General features: G+C 36.3%; 1 protein-coding gene across 5 annotated transcripts in view; it reads right to left on the minus strand.

Moving 5' to 3' along the window:
* Positions 1-299: 299 nt before the first annotated feature.
* Positions 300-20,088, minus strand: part of SESTD1 (SEC14 and spectrin domain containing 1) — a 151,332-nt gene continuing 131,543 nt past the window's right edge. For all 5 annotated transcript variants that reach the window (XM_061185440.1, XM_061185474.1, XM_061185467.1 and 2 more), the window contains 8 exons: positions 13,947-14,141; positions 13,307-13,421; positions 11,694-11,853; positions 8,405-8,486; positions 7,214-7,336; positions 6,252-6,443; positions 3,314-3,435; positions 300-1,000 (listed from right to left, as the gene is read on the minus strand). In XM_061185440.1, coding sequence (XP_061041423.1) covers positions 871-1,000; positions 3,314-3,435; positions 6,252-6,443; positions 7,214-7,336; positions 8,405-8,486; positions 11,694-11,853; positions 13,307-13,421; positions 13,947-14,141 — 1,119 coding nt within the window. In that variant the 3' untranslated portion in view covers positions 300-870. The remainder of the gene's footprint in view (positions 1,001-3,313; positions 3,436-6,251; positions 6,444-7,213; positions 7,337-8,404; positions 8,487-11,693; positions 11,854-13,306; positions 13,422-13,946; positions 14,142-20,088) is intronic.

Genomic DNA, 20,088 nt, shown 5'->3' on the forward strand with positions numbered 1-20,088 from the left:
GTTAATAATTTGGATAACATTTTTCAAGCTGAGGAAGAGAAAAATGAGAAATAGTATTCCATTATTCATAAGTTCTTAAAGATCTAAATTGTTCTTCACAATAATTTTTCATGATAAAACATGCTTATTTATTATATACACATGCTTACATATAAATTTCCTGGCTAAAATACATGCAACCAACATGAAAAAACAAATACTAAACCATCCTCACAATGCTAAGAATGCCCTTTTAAATAAGGCACTCATGTTTGGAAATAGATATAACCACCAAATTAAATAAGATGTTTAAAAGAAGCCTTTTATTAAGCACAAACAACTTTTATACATTATCAATACAAATAGGAAAATGTTTTTTAATGAATATGATATATCAAAAATCTGAAGGTTTTCTTCATACTGACACAATAAAAATACTCAATTTTGAAGGAGAATTACAAAGTAAAATTTTGAGGACACCACTGTCTACTAATAACAGTTTAACTATAGTCTAAATTTACTACATCACTTGGGGAGGAAGGGCAACCATTTTTTATAGAGAGAAGTTCTAAACTCTTATTAGCACCATTCAAAGCTTATTATCAGTTATTCATCTACAAACTGACAGGTCAGGTAAAGCTTTAAAGCAAGTTTTCAGTGCAATGTTTACAGTTCCTTCTTTTAAGATACTTGGAGTCTATGGTCTCAAAGCATGTTAAATAATTCTGCTTGGTAGTTACAAGATGTTAACATGTGAAGAGAAGTGTGTAATGGAAAGAAATGAGGCTTATCCTGGCTGTGAAATGCATCTTAACATATTGTAGCTAATGCTGCAGTATGCTAACGACATGCGGGATTATGAACTGCAGATCTGCGGGAAGAAGGCAGCTATTAGCTCTCTGTAGTCATCATTTCGGGATGTCTCAGCTGCTGCCTTTTGAGACTAACTAGTTTCATCCTGTCTCTGATGTGTTCTGCAGTAGAAGCCATGTCACTTGGACTCCCAAAATATTGTTCAGTTCTAAAAATCAAAACAGAAAAAGCCTAGTCAGATTAATACAAATCCATTGACTGTAGTGAATGCAAAAGGAAGCAAAAATTACCATAAAAATTACCTACGTGGTATGGTGTTAGTTCTTTTGCAGACCATACTGTTTACCTTTGAGTAGCAATTTGGTAGGAGAAACATTTTTTAAAATGGCATAATATATATTAAGACATGTTGAGAAAAATTTATTAGAAGTATAAATGTCCTATCATGTACACTTATGATAATCTCAATAAGCCAAACAATTCAACAAATAAACAAAACAATGCAACAGTATAAATGTTATACTTTTAGCTTGGGGCCCGTAAGCATACACAAATATAAAATCTGTATGTGTACTTCAGAGCTAAGGGCTACGGACACCAGTTGTCAAATATAGCTAACAAGTAAAATATCTGTTTAATGTTAAGCCATCATTTGGGATGTTAATAGGTAAAATTATTTAATTTTATCCTATCGGCAAAGACACAGTATTCAGAGTCACAGAACCTTTTAGAGCTCTAAGAGTTCTTGGAAATAATCTGGTTAAGCTCTTCATTTTTTAGATCAGAAAACTAAGACCTAGAAAATTAAATGACTAAGATCACACAGTGGAAAAAACAGAATTTGAACCTGGGTCTTCAAGCAGTGAATCCAGAGAGACCACCTAATTTCTTTTATTGTTCTAGGAGAATGTTACAAAAGATAAATCTGACTAAGCTTACTGTCAAACTTTACACAGCATAAACAAATTATCATATAAGAGGGAATGAAATAATAATTGCAAATATTAAAGTTGTGAAATTTGAATATACAGCCCTAACTTACTCTTTTATCTTAAAAATGAAAATGACACATGAACTATTTGTAGAACACAGGAGGAGAAGCCCAAGCAAAAATACCAGGGGTAGATGCTCCTAGGATGACTTAAGTAGAATGAGACCGACTTTATGACAACTGGTTATGAAACACAGAAATGAGATTTTGGCGGGGTGGGGGGCGATGTCCTGGAATGGAACAACCAGAAGCACCCTACTAATACTGTTACCAGCTGAATTTATAAACTTTTAGATTTTATTCTCTTTTATACATTGGAGATATACATGACTTTAAGCTACTTCTGATTGTTCAAGTTTAGGTATGACTAGAGATTATCTAAGTACAGACTATGAATAGTATTTGTTCATGGGCATAAAGTTATATCTTCTCAATATCAATTCCAAATAATCATTTGAAGTTCATGACACAGTAGTAGTGGCACTTACCATGTGTCACAATTGTTTTAAGTAGTTCATATACATTTAGCTCATTTAATTCCCTCGCTCTTGTAACCTGAGGAGGTATGGAAAATATATCCCTATTTTTAGATGAGGGAATTGAGGCACGGAAAGGTTAAGTGGCTTGCCCAAGATGTCATAGCTCATAAGTGGCGGAGCTGAGGTTTAAACCCAACAAATCTGGTTCCAGAGTCCACAATCGTACCCATTAAACTATGTTACAATGTAAGGATACCTGTATTCAATGGTTTGGTTTCTCTAGTGTTTTAATTAAACATCCTCTGGATTACCTCTAAATTATTTTTACTGAGAAGGTCTAGCTCCTTGTAGATAAAGCTCCTTCTGATTCATTTACTGATCTGTTTATTTTCAAGAGGCTATTTCTTATTTTTATCATTAACTTTTGAAATGGAAAGGAATGTGAGAATCACGACCCCATCATTTTACAAATGAAGAAATTAGGACTCCATACAGCACAGTGAAAAGAGAACAGATCTGGTGCCAGACAGACCTGAAACTATATTCTAATTCCACTTAGAAGCTGTGAAATCCTGAGGACCTTACTTAATCTTTCTGAGCTTTAGTTTCTTCATTTGTAAATCAAAATAATCATACTGCTCTAGCCCTGGTCAAAAGTAATTAAGGTGAAGTGTTTAACTTGGGGCTTGGTATATATTTTAAGTTACTAAACATTAGTTCCCTCCCCATCCCTTCCATGAATGAAGCCCAAAGTCACCCAACTCCTTACCATCATAGTCAAGGAGAGAACCCAAGATGTCAACCTAGTCAATGATCTTTATTCTACAACAGGCTATCAAGAGCAATACATTTGACAGCAGCAAGTACCAATTGCTACTATTGTTAAGAGCCCAGTATGGATTTCTTTTCATTTTAAACTAATTTTTTGTAGAAATTGAAAATGTGAACCAAAGCTAATTTACTAGGACTGTTAAGAAACAGACTTTCTTCTCTTGATATCCCTTTAAGACCTTACTGATAAAAACACAAATTATAAGAACGTGCACCATACCCATCAGGATAAACCACAGGAACAGTTAGTCTATCTAAAAGGGATTTCCCAACTGCTTCAATTTCATCAAATTGCTCCTCATCATTAATAGCTTCAGGCTCTTCTGGACAGTCTTGCAAAATCTGCAACAAATAAAAGTGCAACATCAATCAAGAGACACAGAAAAGGAATCAAGTTCATGCAAATTTAGTAGATTGAAGGTGTTTTTGTTCTGTTCTTAGCATCTTCATGTATGCCATTATAGAAGATTCATCAAAGCTGGCCCAAGAAATTCAAACAAAATGAAATACACAATCCCTACTAATAATATAACTGGAGTATGAAGAGGTTTATAGTGATTTCCAAGAAAAAAATAATACTAGACTACTATTTGGAATCTAAGCTCAAACTGTGCTTAAAAAGTAGTATTCTTTCATTCATTAAGTAACTATTTATTGAATACTTACTTTATGTTTCTGTAGCAGCTTGGTATATGAATGAGATACAGATTTTGACCTCAAAGAGCTTACAGACTTCAAAAATGAAAGAAAATATAAATACGTAACCATATATACTCAGAGTACAAACACATAACTGATGTGATTACCTAGCTAGAAACTTTACAGTTATTTTAAAAAGTGATCCGCTGACCTGAGTTAAATGATGTAAGCAAACAAATGAAATAAAAATAACAACAAAAAAAAGATGTAAATTGATAAGGTTTTAATTCAAACACAGGAAGTTCTGCAGTCCTTGATATTATTTTTTCCTTAACTATTACCATTTAAATTTAAATGGTACAAAAGAAAATAAGGAAAGAAAGAAAAAAAATGCTGTGATTTGTAACAGTTAATTCTACAAGTACAGACCCACACATAGTAGCCACTAGGTACATGTGGCTAGTGAGCTTTTGAAGTATGGCTAGTCCCAAATTGAGATGTGCTATGAGTCTAAGATACACTCCAGATTTAAAATAATAATGCTAATTTTTAAAAATTACCTACAAGAAAAAAACCTGCAAAATTTGGGGCAGAAGAAAGTATTTATTTTTACAACTTTTTTTGCATTATACTTTACTTAATCCAATTATGTTTACTTCAGCATTACTCATAAAGGACATTTTCATATTGTAAAATTCTAGATTCAATTTAAATATTTTCCCAGTCACTATCATTTGCTATACAATTTGCTTATAGTTGTGGTTATATTTATGCTTACTGGTATAAAATACAACACACTCAAAAGAAAAATAACATCTGATAACAAAAGGCTTAGGCTTTACATAGGTTGGCACAATAAAATAACCTTACATAAAGTTTATTATAAGCATGATAAAGGCCATGTACCAGAAAAAATAAGAACATTAATTTTCTATGAAAAAAAGTCTCAACCATATTCATTCTTACATAACTTCTTAAAAAGATCTAGGTTTTAAAACGTCCTTGCAGATACATTTTTAAAGCACGATCCTAAAAAGTTACCAGTGGTGTTAGAAATCAGGCCAGTGGCCACCCCAGGATGGGCAGCAGAAGCAGTGTGATTAAAAGAGGGTGGAGAGGGCTTCCCTGGTGGCGCAGTGGTTGAGAGTCTGCCTGCCAATGCAGGGGACACGGGTTCGAGCCCTGGTCTGGGAGGATCCCACATGCCGCAGAGCAACTGGGCCTGTGAGCCACAATTGCTGAGCCTGCGCGTCTGGAGCCTGTGCTCCGCAATAAGAGAGGCCGCGATAGTGAGAGGCCCGCGCACCGTGATGAAGAGTGGCCCCCACTTGCCGCAACTAGAGAAAGCCCTCGCACAGCAACGAAGACCCAACACAGCCATAAATAAATAAATTTAAAAAAAAAAAAAAAAAAAAGAGGGTGGAGAGCCTCTGGGGTGCTGGTAACGTTCTGTTTGAACAGTGCACTGATTATACACAGGCATGCTCACTCTATGAAAATTCAGTGAGCAGAACATATGAGCTGTACACTTTTCTATGTTAATACTATACTTCAATAAAAAGTTTTCATTAAAACAATCAGTAGATAAACAAGTCAAGCCATTTTGTGTACTTTCATTCATCATCACTAGGCCCATTTTACACTAAAACACTGACCTGTGGAGTTCAGTGACCAGCTCAGAAAGAGTTAACTGTGGGCATTTCCTAACAGATGTACTGCATAACACAGACAGAAACTGCTTAATTCCTGAGGTCCCTGGCAATTTCTCTTCTGTTCTACAGACTAAGGCTATCACATTTACATCTTAGGTTTCTCATATCTTAAATTGTATTGAACATTCCCTACATATAAACTGTGATTGTTAAGAGATCAAAACAAAGTTAACTACTTAGTAAGACTCCTCTTTGGAATGGAAATATAAGGCTTGGGTGCTATAAATTTTCACTGTGCAGTTGAGAAAAAGGTTCTATTGAAATTTTGCCTGCATATTTCATTTTTGGTTTCTGGGACTAATGAATTCATTAAATAATAAATTCTAGAATGAATCTTTAAAGATAACACATGAAAAAAAAGGTTTTATTTTTATCCTTACTCTCATAATTTTAGCTGGACAGTCTCTAAACATTATAAAAATCACAAATGACCTTTTAAAACATTTATGACAATCAGTAGTAGTTGCCAAAGCAAAGTTTCCTTTCCTGGCATAATGAAACAGATGGGAGTCATGACACCTGAAAGAACAAACAGTACATTCTGGGCATCAGGTCTGGTGAGGAGAGACGTGCTGCTGAGAGAGGACTACTGGATAGTTTCAACTCCTCTAACCATAGTACTCTAGCACTGGTATGGCTTACTAAGAATCTGATTTGAACTTTCTAAGACAATATATTATATCTAAACAAACTTTAAACAATGGAATTAATATAAATTTTTAAAAAACAGACTAATAACAAAATTACAAGGTTAACACATTTTAAACGTACAAACACTACTGAAACTACATTTTTAAAAAATCGAACCTTTTCAGCATTTGAGTGAAATGCAATAGCCATTTCCAGCCTATGTACCCTCTCTTCAGATGCTATTGTAAATTGTTTCCATACTCTGTTCAGTCGAGGAAGTGTATCCCCAGATGATCGAGAGGTGCAGCGCAAAGACTGGCACAGCACAACTGTGGCCTGTAGCAACTGTCTTCCATAGTCATAAGTGCTCTAAAAAAGAAGAAGTCAACATGAAATTATAATAAAAGAATTCTGAAAAGAGGGATGGGAAAGTGTGCAGGAGGACTGTGGTTACAATTAAGCAACACTACTAGAAATCAATAATGAATAAGTCCACTGGCACTTACTGCTACAAATTGTCTGCATGCATAAATAATAAAGGGGAAGCAATACTTTCAGTTAATTTTTATTAAGTTTATTTCTTGTCTGGCTTCCCTCTCTTACTCCGTTTTCCCCACCTCGGTCTGCTCAACCATGACCCCCCACCCCACAAAAAAAAAAAAAGTTTGCTCACTCATTGATCAAAACGAATGGGTGGCAAGTGGGCACTTTATATTCCATACAGGAAACCACACTGTTACAATGTGAACTCAATAGTTAGGGAAAATAAATTAACATACTTTTCACATGCCAAAAAAAAAAAAAATCTGTGTTGTTATGCTAACACTAGTGAGATGCAGAAACTAGGGTTTGTCATTTACTGATTTACTTTCGTGAATGAACAGTTACTGCCTAAAAATGTCATAATACATACCATATATCAGAGGAAGCATACAGAACCTGTATTCAGGAAAACATAAACCCTCTCAAGTTTATGCAGGCTAGTTTTGATTCACCAGCTAACATTTTCTTAGTTCTGTAATATTTCTGGATTAACGTAACCAATCTTCTTGGACTTGGAAGGTTAAGTTACATTACAATCATGCAGAAAGCTATGCAAACACAGAGCTTGTAGAAAAGGAAGATAACCAGTTCTGCACCTGTGCAACATCAACAAATTTTCTATGCTTCTCCAGTAGAACTTTCGTTTCCTGAGCATCATCACCCAATCTGATGTGGGTCTTAAGAAGAGCATCCAGAAGTTCACTTAGCCATTCTACTGCCTAAATGAAAATAAATAACAGTGAAGCTGGATTCATAACTCTTTATAAACTCTTATATCAAAACATCATATTTATATAAAGAAAGATTACTATCATGTGATTAATCCATTAGTTATAACCTTAATAGCTTATTTCATTCAATGCCAAGCTGCATGAATTAATGACCTCTCCTCCCACTCAAAATTTTTAAAAATCTAAAGACAAGACCTATTAAAGAAAAGCACTCATTTGAAATTAACGTCACATGATTTATATTAATAGAACATCATGTGTTTATATAATATAATCTTATTGGAATCTCATTATAGATGTTACTACTTAAAATCGTAAGTTTCTTCTATGTCAAGCTGGAATCATGTTCTTTGATGCTAACTACACAAAGATAGCAAATTGTTTATCTAGCTGAAAAACCTTGTGGGTTAAAAAGCAATAAGCTACACCAGCCTTCATCCTGGGATGTGTAACTGACAACCAAATCAACAGTAATAAATAATAAATAATCCCAATTTCTAGCTCAATAGAGCATTTCATTGAGAAGATAAGTCAAATGAGACCAGTAAGGGCTTCCCTGGCAGTGCAGTGGTTAAGAATCTGCCTGCCAATGCAGGAGACATGGATTCGAGTCCTGGTCCGGGAAGATCCCCCAAGCCACGGAGCAACTAAGCCCGTGCACCACAGCTACTGAGCCTGCGCTCTAGAGCCCGCGAGCCATAACTACTGAAGCCCACGCACCTAGAGCCCGTGCTCCACAACAAGAGAAGCCACCCAGTGAGAAACCCTCGCACAGCAACGAAGAGTAGCCCCCACTCGCCGCAACTAGAGAAAGCCCACGTGCAGCAACGAAGACCCAACGCAGCCAAAAATAAATAAATTAAAATAAATTTTTAAAAAATGAGACCAGTAAGATAAGTGGGAATACAAAACTTTATTATTTTGACAGGATAAACTAGAATCTGACTTAATGAATTTACTTGCTTAGGACCATGAAAAGTACACTTTTGTTTACAGTTAGGTGAAATCAATCTTCTAAGAAAAGACAAGTGCATAATGTGCCTGATTGATCTTTACCTGGGCAGCATCTTCTTCACATTTAAACAACTGTACCATCTGAAGCATCTTTAATCTTCGCACATCTACCATGTCTTCACATCTAATAAATCCAAACATAAATTTAGGACATTTCAGTTTTGTTGATAACTAGTATAACACCACCATGTGGCACACGTGTTTTACAGTATACTAAAATACTCAGTCCTACACTATGGAGACTGTAACTATTTTGTATTGATTTGTAAGAATTTTAAGGATATCTGTATCTGTGTTACATCAAAACCTTAAAATACCTGAATGGTACTAAATCACAAACCCTTCTGAGTATAGTATGGATTCTGCAAAATACTGAAGCAAAGCACAAACACAGCAGTACACTAAAACCCAAAGCAATATCAACTGCCAATTAGCATTAAACAACCTTCAAAGATAAAAATGTAAAGTTTCTAAAATACTAATTTAGAGAATGATGCTCCAAGGGAATAAAAAAAAAATAAAGCTTTTCATTACATTATACATTACCCAGAGTAATATCTAATTTTGAATTTAAAAAACCTCCATCTATGTTCTTAAGAAAGAAAAAAAATTCTGTTGATCTCTGGGTGGAGAGAAACACAATTCACAGTATTCTTAAATTTTACTGTGGTCTGCCTGGATAATATACAGATTACAATTTTAAGCTGACTTGATCTAGCTCAGCTCTGATCCCTTCATTCTGATTCCCTTCATTCCCATGCAATTCCATGAACTTTAGATGGGAAGGGAGAAACTCACTGCAGTACCAAATACCAATAACAAGCTACCCATGAGGCACTGGACTCCACTATAGTTGATATTCTCAAGGAAACTTGATAACAATAGGTAAGTCATTGTCACAAGGCTATTTTTTATAAGGATGCCCTCAACAAAAGCCCATAACATATTGTTAAAATGCAACTTGGTTAAATAATTCTACAAGGGACTGAAGGGAAGTAATCATGATAAGTATTTTTACAATCTGAAGCTAAAAGACAATGTAAGACACTTCAGTGATGAAGATGATATCATACACATATTCAACACATATTGTCAGGTATGAATAATGTGCTTGAAAAGGATAAGACATGGTCTCTACTATTAAGATGGTCTCATTTGGGGAGATGGACTTTTAAATAAACAATGTGATAAACACTACTGCGGAGCTATATGAGAACAGGGAGGAACAAGTAACAAACTTGCCTTAGAAATCTAAAAAGGCTTCCAAGGATAAGTACCCCTGAGTCTTAAAGAATAAGTAGGAATCCACTTGGCAGAAAACAAGGAAAAGACGTACTCTAAGTCACGGATGCATGAAGTAGCATGATGCGTTCAGGAAAGTGAAAACAAGTGTGTGGTTTTGTAGAAAAATTAAAGAAGGTAAGATTATGCAGGACTGGATTACGAAGGATCTCCTACACTATTCCAAGGAGACTGAACTTCATCTGAGAAAATAGGAAGTCACTGAGAGGGGTTTATACAAGGAAGTTGGGGATTAGATGTGCGCTTTACAAAAGACTGTGCTCTTGCACAACAGACTGTAGACGAGCAATGCCAGAGGCAGCTAAGATCGGGAAGAAAGAAGTGTTCATGATTCAGAGACAGCAGAACTTGGGCATTTGATTAGGCTGTAAGGGATGAGGAAGAGTAAGGATTTTAATAAATCCTTGGGATAAATTCCAAGTTTGGTAGCTGATGGTATTTTTAACCTGGATAGGAAACTAAAGGAGAAGAGCAAGTTTTGGAGGAGAATGAGTCTCATCTGTCCATATTAGTTTTTTTGAGTAGTGTATAGGGCATCCAGGTGGAGACATTCAGTAAGTAAGAGGAACTATGGGTCTAACATACAGGAGAGGGGTTTGGGTCAGAGTCATAACTACTCAATCACGGTCATACTAAAGAAAGTCATTAAAGTAGGGAGAAGACAAAGAGTGAGAAGAGATTTTGGCCTCAGAACAAACCCTGAAAGCAGTGAAATTAGTTAGAGGACAAGAAATCAGTGAAGAAAACCAAGAAGAAACAGAGTGCCAGGAGGAGACTCATAAGGGTGTTTTCAAAGAAGACAAGGTTGTCAGGAAGTTTCAAGAAGAAAGAAAAAGTCATTTGTGCCTAATTCTATTCAGAGTGGTCAAGCAATGTCAGGACCAAAAGTATTCCCTGGATTTTGAGCAAGATCAAGCATTTATTACACATGGCAATTACAAAGTCACTTGTGACATCAGTAAGAGTATGTTCAGTGAAATGGTGAGGGGAGAGGGGAGACTGAGAAGGGATGAAAAGTACCTAGAGGCAGTGAGGAAGTATGAGTGCAGATTAGACCATCAATGACAGCTGTCAGGAAGGAGAATTCTAGGGCTAGAAGACAAAGGGTTGAAGGTATATGCATGTGTGTAATTGTCAAATTTTTTTTTAATAGGAGAGATTTAAGCATTTAAATGAAAGGCAGGGATCAGAGTAGAGAATGGGAATTGACGGAGTGAGAAGATGATGGGGACACACGGCTTTGATAAGAGCAGACATATATCATCTTTGTGATGAGAATAAATAATGAAGTGGATACGTTTGCAGATATGAGGATAGAAGGAATTTCTGTCTAATGACTATTTTCTCTATGATGTAGGGGAAGAGTTTCTGTGAGGTTTTTGTTGATGACCTTAGAATTTCTAAGTGTACAAAGATTTCACACAACCATGCTAGCCTATATATACTAGCATATGTTAATTTAATCCTTTACTTTGCAATACTCTGCAATTGCTATTGCAAACTGAGTTTTCAAAGAACCCTTTAAATTCCTAGTTCTACATCAAAGGAAACTAAACATCATCTTACCCAGAGTTTATTGTCTAATCCTTCTACAGCAAATATGAGAACAATGGATGCATGAAAATTTCTGAGACGTTTAGATGAAGAAACACATCAATGTAAATGACAGATTTAATAGCAACTCTAAACTAAATGAAAATGGAAAAACAAAATTCTCCAAAAAGAGTTTTCTTAAAAGATAGAAGAGTCATAGGCTACACTGGGGATACGGAATGTGATGTACTTGAGTGGAACTGAAATTTTTACCACTGAGTAAAAAGGGAAAATGTACCCATTAATTGAACAAACTGCCATTATTTGTTAGTACAATTATATACAATAATCATTACATTCACCAAAAACCTACTACATGCCTACTATATAACAGGTAAGAATTTTTACTTTGTATGGAAAATATAATTACATCACTCTTCATTTTAATTAATATTAGGTTGTCTTAGCAAAAATTAACATGAATAGTCAAACTTGCCTTTGTTTCCTAAGCTGCATATCTTCCATCACTCCTTGTATGTGGTCCACATTTTCTTTATTTTCAATGGTTACATCTTTTCCATAGGCCCAGGATGCCTGATTGGAGATCTGATCCAGAAGACCTTGACCTTTTTCACGCAAACCTTGCAATCCTACATCTAAAACAAAAGTTACTATATTTAATCTCTTAAACCAGAGAAGCTTTCCCTCCCTTAAGTAAATCCTCTCAGCAGATACCGTACTTGGATTCCAAGTATAACAACTTGGTACATTAAACTACTTTGGGATGGAGCCCTCTGAATATTTCGATCAATAAAGCCCCTTTAAATGTGGCTCAAACTGGAGCTCCCTCTCATTCAAATTCTCCCTAAAGAGAATTTCCAAAAGGTGAATTTCCATAGATAACAATCACTTTTCAAAACTGCAAATAGGAAGTGTGAGAATTTCTATTTTGATAAGATTTTCAATTTTTTCCTTTCTGTTTTTATGTAGTCCAATTTTTAGGAGAATAAGGCAAATATTTTGTTCAAAAAACATATGAGTTACAAGACATTAAAACATTCAAGCAATGTATTCTCACTGTAAAAGGACACTGAACATTTTGAGTATAGGTGCTGTCCAGCTTACACCCAACAAGAAGTAACACTTAGGATATGTTTACAAGACTCTAAATTAGGTACATATACCAGAATTCTTTTAGCATTTTTAAAAGAAAAATATGGTTTAAGAAAACTTGACATTTTGAAATAAATTTCATTTGGCATATTAAATACTAAACATGTATTACTCATATCATCTGTTAAAAATAACGAAGACTGTAAGCAAGTAAAATGCCAATACAAACGTGATTTTTCAAACCCATTCCCTCAAGTCCTTTTAAAAATTAATTAAATTGGTTCAATCACATGTCACCATTTTCCACTAAATCTCTGCCTTAAGTTACCGCTTTCCTCTCCTCCATTCTCCTTTGCCCTCCTGTCCCACTCAATACAACCCCCCTCCCACTTTCACATCCACTATCCACCTCTCCCAGTCACGTCCTAGGGAAATTCACTGTATTTCCTACTGTAGTAAAATGTAAAAAGCCTTGGTGTCAAGTAAGGGTACTAGCTTAATGAAACTGGACCATCCTCTCCTTGGAGAGTATGTAACCTCAGCAGTATTCCCAGTTTGGAGAAACAAATGCACAGAACCAAACCAACTATTTTTTCACAAGGTTAGGATATAGCAACAACAAAAATCATTGCATAAAACACAGTTTGGGGCATACAGGGTTTACCACAGAACACTTCACAGCTAATTACAGTTTATGCATGCACTACAAATAACTGCTCATAGAATATGCAAGCCATAGCACCTGTAGATTCGGCTGGGTAAACAAGAAAGGCTAAAGGCCCTGTGAAGGAAGGGTGACTGACCAACAATGAAAAATAAAAACTGTAGCATAAATTACACCCTTTAAGGGGATAAAGCCTTTTTTATACCAATTTTTCCTATGTTCCCTGTAAATAATTATAATTAGATCAGTGTAAGTTGACTTGTCTAACCATGGTAGTGATATTTTAAAAAAAAAAGAACCCTTATGTTTCAGCATTTTTAAAATCTGCTTACCAACACTTTTCAGCTTCTCTTCAAGCAGTTTTAAAGTTTGCTGAATCGATGCTCCATCAGCTGGTGCTACATCTACGCACAACATCCCTAATAAGCCATCCAACTGCTGAGACAACTAAAGCAGAGGGACACCAAAGAGATAACCCTGATGTAATCAGCATCTAAAGTGTTTAATGATTAATGAGGTTTATATCTAATGAGGTTATCACAATTATACTTGAAAAAGACTCTGCTGTTAAAAGACAAGGACAAATAATTAGAATACATGTTATCTGAATGACAGAACACACAGATGCATGCACCAGGAAGACAAAGTATGTCCAGGTCAGCAGAATGTTAAAAAGTATTGAAACTTCCATTTCAATCTATGTTATAAAGCATGAAGATTGAAAAACTATCCAAATGAAATATATCTAAGAGGTTGGGACACTCTATTTAGACAAAAAAAAAAAAAGTTTAGTTGCATGCAGAATGACTTAAAATTTTTTAAAAAATCAAAGAAGTTTATCTTATTTCCCCCACCAGTAAATTTTATTGTTCCAGAAAAATAATTAGGAGACATGCAAACCTGCAAAAATGATGTGCAGATAAGTATTCAGATAATTTGAAGAAAAGAAAAGCAATCAGAGTAGACACTTACATCTTGGGCAACACCATGAAATTCAAGAGCTGCTTGTAAGAGATTCTGCCTAAATTCCAGCTGACTGGCCTGTCGATAACAAACATCACTAAGTTGTTGCTGCAGCGACTTCAGTTCCACAAGATCTTCCTCATCCCCAGCATTTAAGAGTGCTGCAATTTGCTGATTAAGTTCCACATAAACTGCAAACCATTCCTGTAATACAGACGTTGTAAAGTAAATTAAGGATCAAATCAGTTCCTGAAGAATACATTACATTTTACAATATCTCCAGATATACTAAGTAACATATATGAGAGTTTTCTAAAGCAAAATTATTTAAATTGAGGACGAAAAGTCCCTAGCATCCAAATCCTTCCACTGCGATCCCTGGAATTCACTCCTGCCAATAGCAAGATCTATTTGCTCATCCTGGCCTCTAAATGTCCCCTTCTCTTTCCTGTTGTATGTGAAACCTGTCACCCTCAGAGGAAGCAGTTAGCTCTGCAGCCCTTCTGATGGCTGTTTTTGTTTATACAGCCAACCTACCACAAGCCTGGAGGTGGGGGAGATGGCTGCCTCACTCCTCATTACTATTTCCAAACCATTTCTTCTGCTCCTTCTCTCAAAAACCACATCTCCTGTGAAATGCATGTAGTCGGATTACATCCTGCCAACCTTTTCTGTTGCATGCCCTCATCCCTGAACTTCCTCTCAGTGCCAGCCTTCTTCCTGACTTCCACTGTGTAGACATCCAATCAACACTGAACTCTTAGTTCCTTGACTCCCTCCCTCACTTCCAACTATCCTGTCCTCACCCCATCTCAGCTACCTACTCCAACAGACACAAAATTTTGTCATTATCATATACTACTATACAGCCCCCAAATCTTAATTTCAAGAATCCCATTCTCTGATCCCCAGTTGCTGACTCTACAATTCACATCCTTTATGTCTGCTCCTACAGCCCCATGAGGTCCACCAATCCATTGATCTCAGCATGTTCTACTGTCCAGCACTCAGGAGCCTCATGTCCTCACTTCTACCCTTTGTCAGAGGCTATAACCACCTCCCAGGGCACAACCCATGCTCATGCCCTGCTCTCTTTCCTTCCATCAGATTCACGTGTCAAAATGAAGAACAGATGCAGAAAAAGCATCCATTTATGAGAAAAACTCTCCAGAAAGTGGGCATAGAGGAGACAAACCTCAACATAATAAAGGCCATATATGAAAAACTCACAGCTAACATCATACTCAATGGTGAAAAGCTGAAAGCATTTCCTCTGAGATCAAGAACAAGACAAGGATGCTCATTCTCACCACTTTTATTCAAGGCAGTTTTGGAAGTCCAGGCCACAGCAATCAGAGAAGAAAAAGAAATAAAAGGAATCCAAATTGGAAAAGAAGAAGTAAAACTGTCACTGTTTGCAGATGACATGATACTATACATAGACTATCCTAAGAACACCACCAGAAAACTACTAGAGCTCATCAATGAATTCAGTAAAGTTGCAAGATATGAAATTGATTACAGAAATCTGTTGCACTTCTATACACTGAAAACAAACTATCAGAAAGAGAAATTAAGGAAACAATCCCATTTACCATTGTATCAAAAAGAATAAAATACCTATGAATAAACCTACCCAAGGAGGTAACAGACCTGTACTCGGAAAACTATAAGACACTGATGAAAGAAGTTGAAGACGACACAGATGGAAAGATGTACCATATTCTTGGATTGGAAGAATCAATATTGTTTAAATGACCATACTACCCAAGGCAACCTACAGATTCAATGCAATCCCTATCAAAGTGCCAATGGGATCTTTCAAAGAACTAGAACAAATAATTTTAAAATTTGTATGGAAACACAGAAGAATCCAACAGCCAAAACAATCTTGGGAAAGAAAAACAGAGCTGGAGAAATCAGCCTCCCTGACTTCAGAATGCAAAGCTACAGTAATTAAAACAGTATGGTACTGGCACAAAAAAAGACCCATGATCAATGGAACAGAATAGAGAGCCCAGAAATAAACTCATGCACTTGTGGTCAATCTATGACAAAGGAGACAAGAATACATGATGGAGAAAAGATGGTCTCTTCAATAAGTGGTGCTGGGAGAACTAGACAGTTACCTGTAAAAGAATAAAATTAGAACATTCTCTAACACCATATACAAAAATAAACTCAAAATGGATTAATGACTTAAATGTAAGACCAGATACTATAAAACTCCTAGAGGAAAACATAGGCAGAACACTCTTTGACATGAATCGCAGCAATATTTTTTTGGATCTGTTTCCTAAAGCAAAGGAAATAAAAGCAAAAATAAACAAATGGGACCTAATGAAACATAAAAGCTTTTTCACAAAAAAGGAAACCAACAAAAATTACAACCTACTGAATGGGAGAAAGTATTTGGAAATGATATGACAAATAAGGGGTTAATATCCAAACTACATAAACAGCCAATATAACTCAACATCAAAAAATAAACAGCCTGATTAAAAAATGGGCAGAAGACCTGAATAGACATTTTTCCAAAGAAGACATACAGATGGCCAACAGGCACATGAAAAGATTCTCAACATCACTAATCGCCAGGGAAATGCAAATCAAAACCACAATGTGATACCACCTCACACCTGTCACCTCACATCTGTCAGAATGGCTATCATCAAAAGGAACACAAACAACAAATGTTGGCAAGGATGTGGAGAAAAGGGAACCCTTGTACACTATTGGTGGGAATGTAAATTGGTGCAGCCACTGTGGAAAAGAGTATGAAGGTTTCTCGAAAAACTAAAAATAGAACTAACATATGACCCAGCAATTCTACTCCTGGATTTATATCCAAAAAAAACCCAAAAACGCTAATTCAAAAAGATACATGTACCCCAATGTTCATAGCAGCACTACTTACAATAGCTAAAATATAAAAGCAATCTAAGTGTCCATCTACAAATGAATGGATAAAGAAGATGTGGGATACACACACACACACACACACACACACACACACACAACGGACTACTACTCAGCCATAAAAAAGAACCAAATGTTGACATTTTTAGCAACATGAATGGACTTAGAGGGCATTATGCTAAGTGAAATAAGTCAGAAAAAGATAAATCTATATGATACTGTATGATAATCCATATAAATGTGGAATCTAAAAAAACACAACAAACTGGAAAATATAATAAAAAAGATGCAAACTCACAGATATAGAGAACAAACTAGTGTTTACCAGTGGGGAGAGGAAGTGGGGGGAGGGCAAGATAGGGGGTGGGGATTAAGAGGTACAAACTATTAGGTATAAAATAAGCCACAAGGATATACTGTACAACATGGGGAATATAGCCAATATTTTATAATAGCTATAAATGGAGTATAACCTTTAAAAACTGTGAATCACTATATTGTACACCTGAGACTTATATAATATTGTGTATTAACTGTACTTCTATTTGAACAAACAAAACCTCAGACCTGGTTTCTCTGCCTGCTGTGTGCCTCCAGCAGCTGAAGGTGGCTGGATCAAATCAACTATGTGGATAGTGTCTTTTTAAAGTTGTGACCAAATAACCTCAAAAGGGTCTTCAGAAACCCTATTGTATTTCTCTAGTTATTTCACCTCCCTATTCTTATGATATGTTTTTTTCACTTCTTAAATCTCCAACTCCCTTTCACCTCTTCACTCTAGCCAAAAATCCAACTTCATAATTCACTACGACGCCATCAGAAGAGAACTCTTTCATCCTCTCACAGACAAATCTATGACTTTCCCCGCTTCTGTAGCCCTAGGCTCTGCCCTCCCTGCTAAAATAATGAAGGAACTCCGCCTGATTCTAAGGCCAACTGCTCCACTGCAATCTATAGACTAACCTCTGCTGCCTATGCAAGGTTTTGCTCTTGCAATTATCTTCTCTTTTCAACTGGATTATTCCCATCAGCGTACAAATAAACTGCATCTTCTACTAAAAAACAAAATATATACTTAAGATATGTGCATTTTAATATATGTAAAGATAAAAAACCTTCCCTTAAAGGAGATCGTTATACTCACTCTATCTTATTTCCTATTCTTTTTTTAATTCACTCTGATCAGGATTTTGTCCTTCCCACTCTTATCAAAAAATCTCAGTCTTTATCTTATTGGACCTCTCAGTTGATTTTAACAAAGGTGACCACCTCTCCCTCCTTTTTCACTTCTTTCCTGAGCCACACAGATCCTTTTCTGCCTCTTCTGCTGGCTCTCCTTCCTCTCCTTGCCCTCTAAATTTAGGAGTGACCCAGGGTTCAGCTTTCCAAAGGCTCTTTTCTTCTAAACCAATACTCATTGGGTTTGGATGATTTCATCTTGTCCCACGCCTTTAAGTAACATCTATAGACTAATAATATCTTCAACACTGACCTCTTCCCCAGATACTGATACCCAACTGTCTAACAGCTATCTTCATTTCGATGACTAACCTGCCCCCACAGATACTGATTCTCCAGCCTCCCAAACCTACTTCTCTCAGTTTTCCCCACCTGAATAGTCATTAAGGCTGAACACATGACTCCTCCAAGAGCCAGTCCTGCCGGCTCAACCTCATAAGCCTGACAACTTCTCACCACTTCTGCTGCCTCCATTCTGTTAGCTTCCTGTCTTCCTAGTTCACTGTTTGTCCCTACTCCCTATCCCCTATAAAATAGCTGGTGATCTTTTAAAAACATAAATCAATTATCTGCTCAAATATTTCTCCAATGATTTCACATAATATTTAAAACAAACTTCAAGTTCCTTTTTCTGGGCTAAAATCACATGACATGTTTTGGCCCCTGACTCCCTATCTTGCTCACTGCACTCCAACACTGCCAACATAACTGCTGTTCCTCTATCATGGCAAGTAAGCTCCTGCCACAGAGTGTTTCTACTGCTGTGTCCTCGATCTGAATTGCCCTTTGCTTGGATTACTCCTTCATATCATTTCAAGGTCTCTGATTAAATGTCATCTCCTCAGAGAGGCCCTTCTGGAAAGCCTTACCTATACTGCTCTCCACTCCTTCTTTCCTCAACTTGAATGTAAGTTCCGTATGATAAGACAGTGCTATATTCTCAAGAGCCCAGAACAACAAGTGACATTTAGTATGTGCCCTACTAGCATGTACTGAGTGAACATATAAAACACTTTTTATATTAGGTATTATAGATTTGTTGACATTAAATTAGTTAGGTAACAGGTACTGTTCCAAATGCGGTCTCTCTTATGCCCTGTACCTAAAACTTGGGTTTCTCTAATTTGTCATATTGTCTTATTGCCTGAACTACTATGGAATTTTTGAGTATGATTACAGAGATGACGTAGTCATACGTAATGCAAAGAACACTAGACTTGAAAGACAGACTCAAGGTCTGTCTTTTTCCTTACTAAGGGTGTGATCTTCATCAAGTCACTTAATCTCTCAGAATCTTTTCCTTTCTTTACAGCAGTATGTTCAACAGGTGGCGATTTTGCTCCCCAGGGAACATTTTGCAATATTTAGAGACATTTTTGGCTGTCACAACTGGGAGGGAGGGATGCTACTGCATCTAGTGGGTAGAGGCCAATGATACTGCTAAATACCTACAATCACAGGACAGTCCTTACAACAAAGATTTATCAATAAATAAATCAGTAATGCCAAGGTTGAGAAAACCTGTTCTCTACAGCTGTCCCTTGGTGTCCTTGGGGGATTGGTGCCGGGGATTCCAAATTCCAGCCATGCTCAAGTCCCAATTTATGTAAAATACTTTCTAACCACACAGGGATTATTAAGGTTAATGGAGACTGACTGATTTAAAGCAGAAAATATTGCCTGAGAAAATGATCACTGTTGTGTTCTAAATAGAAAGGGATTTCAGTCTTTCTATAGTACTTACAAATTTAGGTAATGCTCTAAATAAGTTGGTCTAATTCTTTGAAGAAGTAATAACAGTGATTCAGAGAAAAATAGTAAACTAAAGGATAAAAGACCTGAGATATTATTTCTTGCAGTGAGAACTCTCTATATCAGATCACCTGGGGTGCTTATTAAAAATACCTAAGGGCCTCCCCACCTACCAAATCAGAGTCTGTGGGGGTGGGGCTCTGCCACAGGCCTTTTAACAAACACATCAGGTGACTCTCAT

This window comes from Eubalaena glacialis, chromosome 1 (assembly GCF_028564815.1).
Source record: "Eubalaena glacialis isolate mEubGla1 chromosome 1, mEubGla1.1.hap2.+ XY, whole genome shotgun sequence".
Classification (NCBI taxonomy): Eukaryota; Metazoa; Chordata; class Mammalia; order Artiodactyla; family Balaenidae; genus Eubalaena; species Eubalaena glacialis.